General features: G+C 36.9%; 1 protein-coding gene across 5 annotated transcripts in view; it reads left to right on the forward strand.

The window, feature by feature from the left end:
* The window catches only part of mapta (microtubule-associated protein tau a), a 35,549-nt gene extending 24,954 nt beyond the window's left edge, over window positions 1-10,595 (forward strand). For 3 of the 5 annotated variants that reach the window (XM_081393157.1, XM_081393160.1, XM_081393158.1), the window contains 5 exons: window positions 637-729; window positions 3,506-3,587; window positions 3,733-3,839; window positions 4,341-4,485; window positions 8,080-10,595. In XM_081393157.1, the coding sequence (XP_081249283.1) occupies window positions 637-729; window positions 3,506-3,587; window positions 3,733-3,839; window positions 4,341-4,485; window positions 8,080-8,084 (432 nt within the window). In that variant the 3' untranslated portion in view covers window positions 8,085-10,595. Of the gene's footprint in view, window positions 1-306; window positions 400-636; window positions 730-3,505; window positions 3,588-3,732; window positions 3,840-4,340; window positions 4,486-8,079 lie in introns of all 5 variants that reach the window. The other 2 variants (XM_081393161.1, XM_081393159.1) reach the window with 2 other exon arrangements.
* The last annotated feature ends 440 nt before the right edge of the window (window positions 10,596-11,035 follow it).

Raw genomic sequence — 11,035 nt, forward strand, 5'->3', positions numbered from 1 at the left:
TCCTGAAGTTATGACCATTTGTGAAAACCTTGTAAAAACAATCTCATTCAATTTAGTAGGTCTGTCTGTTACACAGTCACTTTTAGATTGATAATGAACTGAAAAAGAGGGTCTTTACTACTTTGAGTTGATTGTTAAAAACGACAAGACAGTCAAAAGTCAGAGGGAGACAAAGCCATTATAGTGAGGTCATGTTTTATCTTTACCGTTCACAAACTCATGGCTCTTCCTCTCTAGCAGTTCTTTCTACCTCTAAGATAATTAGGAACATAACTCCTGCTCTTCCCCAAATTTCTCATTTTCCAGGTAAAAATACTGGATCAGAAGTTGGACTTTAGTAATGTCCAGTCAAAGTGTGGCTCCAAAGACAATATGAAACATGTACCAGGAGGTGGCAATGTGAGTAACTATAGGTTGAACTCAACACCTTCAGTCTTGGTTCTTCCTGAAGTTATTTTCATTTGTGGAAACTTTGAGATTAACAATTTGGACACCCCGTCACAAAGTCTGCTCTAAAAAGCCTTTGCTAATGATGAACTATGTTAGTTTCCTCTGGTTGCTCTCTGGGTTCCTCTCTGGTCCTGATCTAAAAAGACAGATAACTCCTTGTCTTCCCCAAACTGTTCACTCTTTCAGGTGCAAATTCTCGATCAGAAGTTGGACTTAAGTTTTGTGCAGCCTAGGTGTGGTTCCAAAGATAATATCAAACATGTACCCGGAGGTGGAAAAGTGAGTAAACAGAGGACCGTTTTTGTTGTCTTAACCAAAAATCATACTAAAGAGACTTTAATACTAGGGATGCACTGATATTACAATTCTGGCCGATACTAATAACCTGATTATAATATCCGATAACCGATGAATGCTAAATGTTAAAACGGTATGTTAAAAAGAAATGTGAATCTCAACATTATAATGTACAATATAAAAGATGGATATTAATTTTGAGAGAGGATAACTTGTAGTGAGCATTAATTAAAGGGTTAGTTAACCCAAAATTTGTTTAATTCTGTCTTTAATTACTCACCCTCATGTCGTTCCAAACCCGTAAGACTTTCGTTCATCTTCAGAACACAAATGAAGATCTTTTTGATGAAATCTGAGACATTTCTGTCCCTCCACTGACAGCGACGCAACTGACACTTTCAAGCCCCAGAAAGGAGACGTTGTTGTGTGGACATGTGTTCATATTTTGTAAATAAAGTAGTAAATTATGTTTTTTTGCACAAACAAAGCACTCGCGTCACTTCATAAAATTGAGGTTAAACCACTGGAGTCACATGGATTACTTTAATGATGTCTCTGGGGCTTGAAAGTGGTGGTTGTGTAGACTTGGAGTCAATGGAGGAACAGAAAGCTCTCAGATTTCATTAAAATATATTCATTTGTGTTCCAAAGATGAACAAAAGTCTTACAGGTTTGGACATGAGGGTGAGTAATTAATGACAGAATTTTCATTTTTGGGTGAAATAAACTAAACTATTTTTGGGATAATCTAAATGTAAACATATGGGAAATGAGCATTCATAATTAAATAGTCATAGAACCGATCTAATGTGTTTCCCTATTTTAAATGAATGCATGGTAAATCCTGCTTGGTTTCTTAGCTATGACTGGATGACCACTCACCCTCTAAAACTCATAAACAGGAATGTTTGCATGCACTAATTTTTGTAAATCAGAAAGAATCCAATCTGATTTCAGAGTCTGTAATCTTTATTTTATACAAACCCTAAATGCTGCAATCCGATTCACATATTTGATTACATGTGCATTACATTTATTCCAAACAAAGCGTTCAGAACCAGGGAAAGCCACCGCAATGTCAGTGGAGTCCGTTGTCGTTTTTGCCTTGATGACATATCCAAAAAAGCTGACATTTATGTTAGAAGAGGTTTTTTTTTTTTGTAAACATTTAGTAAATATTCAGTCTCATTCCACTGAGCAGTTTGTTGGACATGAGACGTAGGTAAACGTACTCATGATCGCGAGACGTAAACGCACATTCGTGTGACGTAAAACATATTTAAACGTGCGCAAGGTATTTTTTTAATCCGATTGAGAAAATAGTCGGATTTAATAGTTTACATTCTTTCTTCTTTCCTGTTGATCGGATTATTTCAGATCTACACCATCCCTTCCAATCTGATTGAAATTTAATTCAGATCAAGCTCAATTGAATCGATTGGGGTGTTTGCATGAAGGCTTTTCAGTCCATCAATCTGATTATAAATGGAGTATTTGGGTGGATGTACGCATAGCTACTGTTTTTGTGGTGTTTTTTTTTTATTGCTTAGCTTTTTCACACTTTCTTTTCCAAACCTCCAAGAACAAGAACATCAATTAATTGTGACCCTCGATACATTTAAGCGTAACTCAGAAGAACATACAGACTGTTTTGTGGCATTGACATTCCGAGGAATTACATTTCCTGCAAGACATGTTAAAAACAGAAACCTCCCTAACTTCAGTAAAGTTAAGCATGTAATAAACAATTCTCCATATAATTAGAAGACTTTGATTTTTGACTTTTAGGAAAACCTCTTTCCTTACAAAAACAGATGACCACCACTGAAATCCTAACCCTTAATGCCAACCGGCTTGTCATTACGGGCAGTCATTACACTTATTAAAGTACCAGCGAGGGATCCCTAGAGATCCTCATGCACTCAAGAGGAGTTGCACTCCTCTGCTGTTGAAGGCACAGAGGGGTCTTGTTGTAGCGCTCTGGTCAGCAGAGCTTGTCTTTGTGGTGAGCAGTTGGCTCGAGCTAAAAGTTGACCTCACTCTGAAGACACTGAGGCCTTTTTATACAGAAAAAAACCCCAACAGCTGTGGCTATGAGGTCATTGCTTCTATTTTAGGAGCAGGAATGGTACACAATTGTACCGTTCTCATGTTGTGTCTTCAATCCATAGTCTAAAATGAAGAGCATTGAAGAACATATCTTTTTCGAACCGGTGACCAACTTTATAATTAATGTTGTGGTTCATCATACTTTGAGGTTAGATTACATCGCTATAAATACAAATTGGTTTTAAAAATTCTCCGAGATGACTAAACCACCAAGAGGGTGTTGCATTGAAGTGACTGAAAAGTTTACTGACCAACTGCACTTTGCCACCTGTCTGGCATTTTCTCAAGCTTTTTCGGTAACACTTTATTTTACAGTGTCATTGTTACATATGTTACATGTAATTACTGTAGTAATAACTATACATAATGCATAATTACATGCAATTAACCCTAAACCAAACCCTCATCCTAATCCTAACCCTAGAACATGTAGTTAATTATCATTACTCAGTACTTAAATGCATAATTACACTGTAATACTGACATTAAAATAAAGTGTAACCACTTTTTCTCTTTCTTATGGAAATGGAGGTGTTTACATAAGAAAACATATTTTGAAATGTAAATTTGGATAGTTTTTAACGAATTTAGACTTTTTTATAATTGCCTGGAAAAACATTAAAACCCTTGTTTGTTTTGTTTTGAAAAGGTCCAAATCCTCCACAAAAAGATTGACCTGAGCAATGTGCAGTCAAAGTGCGGATCGAAAGACAACCTACGTCACAAACCAGGTAACCGTAGACATCCACTTTGGATTTTAAATGCCACCGACAATCGAAGCTCAAGCTTTGGACTCAGTTTTCTCAGCATTTTGAATGCATGTACATAATTGGCCATTTAATATAAGTCATGAGGAATTTCACCTGCCTTTTCAAGGTGGAGGAAACATTGAGATCAGGTCTGAGAAGCTTGATTTCAAGGCTCAGTCAAAGATTGGATCTCTGGACAACATTAAACACGTGGCTGGAGGAGGCAGCAGGAGGGTAAGACGACATGTCCTCCGCTGATGGGAAACAATACTCAAACTATTCATTCTCCACCTCTACTGTAGAACCTACACACCCTAAAGTTAAATATGAAAGTTTATAAATCCTTATCATTTTACAACCATGTCTGTGTAAATCTGTCTCAGGTGCTCTCTGGGTTTGAATCGTTTAATTCTTTAGATGGCTAGGCTTAACAAAATCCCCTGAACTAATGTAACTCCTTTAAATTCTCATCTCATTGCCCTTTGTTTTGATTCCATGAGCTTCAGAATTTAAAGAGGAGAGAATGTTTTGCTTTTACTTGTCTCTGCATATTAAACTGTGATTAAAAATGTAGTTTAAGAGAAAACATGACATACATCATCTTTAATTTATTTACATTTGTGTTGCCATCGTTTTCCTTTTTGTTGAACCCATATCATTTTGTGTTTCTTTCTGTTTTGGTTGACCATGGTGTTCATTTCACCTCTCATTGGCCACCCTGGGGTCCGTCTCTAGAGAGAGAAGGGGAGAGGGGCAGATACGCCCCAAGATGAGGGCTTCCTCACCCCAGACCCCTCTGATACCCCCACCCTCTCATCTGCCAGTATGTCCCCAGAGCCCATCCTCCTCAGCAACCCCCAGATAAAGATTGAGGACTCCAGTAAGTATTCAAAGAGAGGCAACGTGCCCGAAATAGACAGAGATATCCACATTAAATTAACCATCACTGTACTCTCATATATTTTTTAGAATATAATATTTGGAGAGTGCTCAGATATGGTGACACATTACTATTAATAGGGATAGTTCACCCTAAAATTAAATTGACTCACCCTGGCGTTGTTCTAATGCCGTTCTTTCTTTTTCAGACCACAAAAAGAGATTTTTTTTTAAATTGTCCCGCTCACACTCCTCTTAATGGCAGTGAATGGTGACCAGCATCAAGGTTTTTTAAAAAATATGCAAAAGTAGGCTATCCAATGTCATATATTCAAAGTGTTCTGGGAGTATACGGTTCTTTATTGGAATCCGTGAAGAACCTTTAACATGTCAAGTCAAGTCAAGTCAAGTCACCTTCATTTATATTGCGCTTTTAACAATATAGATTGTTTCAAAGCAGCTTTACGGTGATAATAGGAAATTATAGTAACATAGATTGTTTTGGCTTTACAGCAGCTCTAGAATAAAGTTATTGTCCAGCTAAAGTTAGTTTTGATTGATTCACTTCCGTTGCAAGACTTTTTTGTCGCTTCCGCATATCCATGTGACCTGGAATCATTTTGACAACGTAATATCTGTAGAGAGATAGCTACAGGGGAGAGACTAGTTGACACTTCAGGTCTGCGTTGTCGTCATGTCCAGGCAGGTCCTTCATCTGATCTGGATACGGCCTGGATCCGGCGGACTGCGGTAAACCTCGGGATAAATAGAGATACTAATATTAGCGTAGACGATTCTTATATTAGCGTAGATTCTTCTTATGATGTAACGAGTACATCGGGATTTATGGGAAGTGTTCCCCGTTCCGGCTGACCTAGTTTATGCAGCCTAACATTGAATTATAGAAATTGATAATGTGTTACGTGTAAGCTAGGTCAAAGAGATGTGTCTTTAATCTAGCTTTGAACTGACAGTGTGTGTCTGCTTCCCGGACAATGTTAGGAAGACTGTTCCAGAGTTTTGGTGCTAAATAGGAGTTTAGGTGCTAACATCCATGGAGACTTTTAAATGCACAAAAAGTTATTTTAGTGATGGTTCTTCAGATTAATAAAATGCACACACACACAAAAAGGTTATTTTAGGAACTGTTCACTGAAAGGTTCTTTGGGGAACAAAAAATGGTTCTTCTATGGTATCACAGCAAAAGAAAAGAAAAAACTTTTGGAAGCTTTATTTTTAAGAGTGTTGGCTGTTGGTCTTCTGTGCTTGTGTTCATGAGACTCTGAAGCACACAAGTTGGGAGAAATCAAGATTAATAACAATGCCTAGAAATCCCAAAGTATGCGTGCTCTTTCTTCACTGAGTTAAATATCTCCGGACCGGAACTCCATTTGTCTCATGACTGTCCGAATGACAGTTGACAGATGTGAACTGTTTGTTGCGACGAACACAATGGATATATTCACTTCAGAGAAGAAAGTACATGGATTGTATTTCATGTTGCATTTTTTTGTGTGTTTTTCTGGGCCAGTCTGAGTGAACTGAGGCGCTAATATAGTCTTACGAACGCACAGTCCAGCGCAGAACGGCCAAGGTCAGGATTTGCTTTAAATCATACATTAAATTCCAGTTTGTTTTTCACCAAACCCTATCGTATACCCCCAGAACACTTGGACTATATGGCACATATAGGATCATTCAATGCATCTTTTTAAGAAAAGCTTTGTTAGGGGTTAACAGTTTAGGACCCATGGACCAGATGTTTGAAAGAAGACCCAGAGTCAGAATTATAAAAAAATTGAAGAAAAGTTTTACTGAAGATAGTTTGCAGTTTCATCAGCAGAAGTTCAGCTTCAAGACTCACACAGGAGTTCATAGGCCGCCCCACTTACAGTTACACAGATCACAGCAGTTGTACCATTTCCAAGGTCTAAGCTACGTCATTGCTTACAGGTTGAATGATTCTGATTGGCTAAGAAATTGATAAACATAGTAATTTTCCACAGGATAGGACACTTTAGTGTAAATGGAAAATATAGGCTTTAAAAAAGAAATGGTCCCTTAAACTATTGGCTTCAATGACCCCTATTTGTTTTAACACGTTGAAGACCTTTCTCAAACACGAAACCAGTCCCTATTTCATTTCTGGAAGCCGGGATAAACAGGCAAGCACTGTTACTGCATTCAGATATCAAATACAGACATTAAAGAATACATGGAATGAACATTTCAGTAATCACACTGGTAACTTATATAACAAAGTAAAATCTCCAGAGAAGTCATTCAACTCATTTGATATTTAGAAGCAAAAATATTGATTAATACCTTGATTATAATCACTCATTACATATACATGGATTCCAATCCACTCCCTTCAGCTTGATGCTGGTTGCTAATCACTGCCATTACATAGTACCATACCTTTTACAAAACTTTTTTAATTTTATTATTCTCCTTTGTGGTCCAAAAAAGAAAGAAGGACTTGTTACATTGGAACAACACCAGGGTGAGTAAATGGACTTAATCTTCAACTATTGTAAGACACTACAGACACTACAGGTGAATATGTTAGAGAAGCTCAGTTGATGAATCACATAACATTTCAGAAAACTTGAGGCAAATTTTTTTCCTAATGTACTGTTTAAATATGCAAATAATTTCATTATCTAATTTGCATACATTTCCAGAATTGAAATCTGAACATTGGATAAAGCCAGGTTTAAAATTCTTTTCATTTTGTTGATATATTAGAGTTAAAGGTTTTTACAAAGGGGACTTTGGATGTCTCGTTTTTTTAACACTGAAAATACTGTCAACTGTCAGAATAAAATACATTTTCACTATGTTTTATGAATAAATTGTTATTAACAGACCCATCTGTAAAAACCTTCAGAATATATAGGAGTAAAACTGGAAAGTTTCGTCTGTAGTGTCTTAAAACAATCAAATCACTTGATAAATCCATTTGCAAATAAGAAACCACTTAGTGAATTAATGTGCAAATTTGTAGATGGATCAGTAATCAACAAAGATAAAATATTTCATACAAATGAATTAAAAATAAATTGCCTATAAGTATCTTGTGAAATGCATCTTGGGTGCCATCTCCTGGCACAGAGTGATGGGAAATCAGCTGTACAAATGAGCAACTGACCAACAAATGTTAACTTTATTTTAAGCTTTTTTATGCTGCTTTATCCCTTTTAACACCACCTTACACATTTTTTATTGTTTGACAAATTGATTATTTTTACATTGATCATTCGAGCATGTTATTATTTAGCATTTTGAGGGTACAAAACAAATGTTTCAGATTTTATAACATCCAAGTCCTGACCTGCAGCTTAATGGCCACTAGAGAGCAACAGTGATGTCAAATGATGGAATGGCCCTCAGAACACAGGACTTAGATTAGTATTTGCTTTCTGGGAGTTTCCAGTACAGAATGATCCTGGATGCCTATGCATGGTGGTTTTATGGGTGTTTTCACTCGAGAATTCTGCGTTAATCTCCATCCAAGAATCCCAGGTCCCCTCTGAACCAATATCCAGTTCACCTTTGCTCTCGTTAGTTTTCATGTATTTCCTTTCCCCAGATTGAGTCGCACAAACTGTTGTTCCGCGAGCAGGCCAAAGCGCGGACCGACCACGGCGCAGAAATCGTGTCTCTAGACGAGTCTCCACACGGCCTGAGCACCGTCTCCTCTTCTGGCAGCCTCAACATGGCAGACCCGCCGCAGCTTTCCACCCTCGCCGACCAGGTGTCTGCATCGCTGGCCAAGCAGGGCTTGTGATTGGACCATACCACCACCCGGCCACGCCCCCAAACCCCACCCCAGAAAAACAGAACACACACTTTCACCTGCCTGATGGTATTCTAACCTCTCTCTGAAAGTCATTTTGTGGCCCAGAAAACAACGCCAAGTAACGTTTGGCAATCACTGTTAGATTTTGTAATACTTCAGATTTGTTATAGGCCAATGAAGCTGTTTTAACTGTGAATTGTGTATGAATTTGCCTGTTCACTCATCATTTACTTTAAGGCAGGGAATTTAACAATTGGGAATTTCTTCCAGTAGCCCTCCCTTGACTATATTTAGCAGCACAAAATTACGTTCATGTATTTGAATGCCTTTTGTTGACCATTTTATATTTTCTCTAGGCATGCCTGGTTTTTAGTTATGACTGGATTTAGGACAGTTCAGACAGAACCCATTTTTCACTTTCAGAGAGGATTGTTCTCATTTTTGAATCAGGATAAAATTAGATAGAGATTATGAATAAGTCGCTTAGCAGTGCTTAAAATAAAAATGAGAGCATTGAATCTTGACTTTGAGATTGAAAGAAGCTTAAAGCCCCTCAGTCCATTTCTGAAATGATTCGCAAGGCTTACGTGAAGAAAAACAGGTGCATAACAGAAGCCGAAAGGGATATCTGTTGTGCTGTTGGTCAGAGATTACACTTCCTGCAAGTGATACATAAAGAAACTTTCTTACAGTATTATTCTGCGGATATGAGATGTTTATGATATGAAAACACTTTTTTTGTGTGCCTACTGGCAGTCTTAAATTATTGATTTGAATTATGTCAGTGCTTCTTTGAAGATGCCTCTCCTGTTTTTTTTTTTTTTTTTTTGAACTAACAGAACATTTAACTTGCATTTATATTTTTAACATATGCATAAAACAAAATATCTTCAAATTGTAGCTACGTGTTTACAGCTGTTTTGGACACTTTTATTGGTAATGCTTTACAGTAAGATTTTCAGCATTTATTAATGCAGTAGTCATCATAAAATAAAAATGAACAATACTTCTACAGCATTTATTAATATGGGTACTACATATACTAATACATTTTTAACATTTCAATTTATCTACTAAAAATAAACAATAATAAATTAACCTAGATTATAAATTGCTGTAAAAATTTGTTCTTTGTTGTTTGAGTCATAATGCATTAACTGACGTTATTGCAAAGTGTTAATTAATGGCAGGTTGCAGGTGAGAAATCTGGACATTATTTGAAATCTCTTGTGGAAAAACACAACCTATGCATCTAACTTTTTCCCATAATACTGCCAACAGTTCCTCTCTTTTCCTGCCATGACATCCAGCTCTAGCAGAGTTATCATTTTTGAGATGATTTGCCAAACTGTATTGTAAATTTGCCCACTACACTGATAACACCACCTGAGCACAAGCATGCCGTTAAACAATGGTCTGTCTCACCTCCTCGTGAACACATCCTCCGCTTAAAATGTTAAGTCAAGGTATTCTATTCTACTGAATGATGATGTAATGACCTTAACCAGTCATATGGCTTAAATTCTCTCCTCTGCACTGCACTATCGCAGAATGTTTTAATGAGCTTTGAACCACTCCACACTATCTTTGCTCCTTGCATGCATTTCATGCAAGCAGCCTGAGATACGGCGTTGCCTCTTACACGCCTACTTTTGCGTATGTCCCGTAATCGCTGATGTGCTTCTTAGGAATCTATGTAGATAGTAGTGGAAAAGAGCACTACTCAGACGGCGACCCCTGTTTCTTTGTGTTGGAGAAGGAGCTGTGTAACTACCATTAGATATTTAATGTATGTTTATTATATGTTTATGACTGTATGTTTATGAGGACTTGAAGAAATAAAAAATAATAAAAAAAAAAAAAATAAGCAGAGAAGTTCAGAGACCATGCCTGCAACACTTTAACCTGCATGCTGAGTTTTTACATGGATTGGCGACACGTTTCTGAACGTTTTCTAACTAGGGTGTTTTTTGGAAAGGTCGGCTGAGCTTGGATATGGGATAAGAGTGTTTTGTTCCGCTTGTGATGTTGTGTTGAGGGGGGAAGTGAGTGTGTAGCAGACAGAAGAGGGAAAGAAAGTCTGTCCTTTGGTTTAAATGTCTCACTCTATAGCAGCACATCTGCGACGTGGTTTTAGGCGCAGTTTTGCCATCCTGTTGTCATTGACTCCATACACCATTTTTGCGGTTGTAAATTTTAGCTTGGGAATTGTGGTTGTCAATATTGTTTGTGTGTTTTATTAATAACTGGTTTACAAATATTCTTGTTGATGTACATGTGAATTTGGAAATAAAGGATATTAAGCAAATGTCTACTTTTTTTTATTATGCTTTTTATTATTACTCAAAATACTTATACTAATACATACTCATGGTGTCTGTGTTCATCAGAGCACATAGTTCCAAAAAGTAGGCCAAAAAAAAAAAAAAGTCAAATAGACATTTTGGGGTGGGGTGGGGGTTCTTGTAAAATGTAATTTATTTTTGTGATGCAAAGCTGAATTTTCATCAGCAAGTACTCCAGTCTTTGGTGTCTTATGATCCTTCAGAAATCATTCTAATATGATGATTTGATACTCAGTTATTATCAATGATGGAAACAGTTGTGCTGTTAAATATATTTTTTTGGAATACTTTTTTCAGGATTCATTGATGAGTAAAACGTTAACAGCATTTATTCATAAAAACAGCATTTATTCAAAATAAAAACATTTCTAACAATATAAATCGTTACCATCACCTTTTAT

This window comes from Scardinius erythrophthalmus (genome assembly GCF_964197995.2).
Source record: "Scardinius erythrophthalmus genome assembly, chromosome: 18".
Classification (NCBI taxonomy): domain Eukaryota; kingdom Metazoa; phylum Chordata; class Actinopteri; order Cypriniformes; family Leuciscidae; genus Scardinius; species Scardinius erythrophthalmus.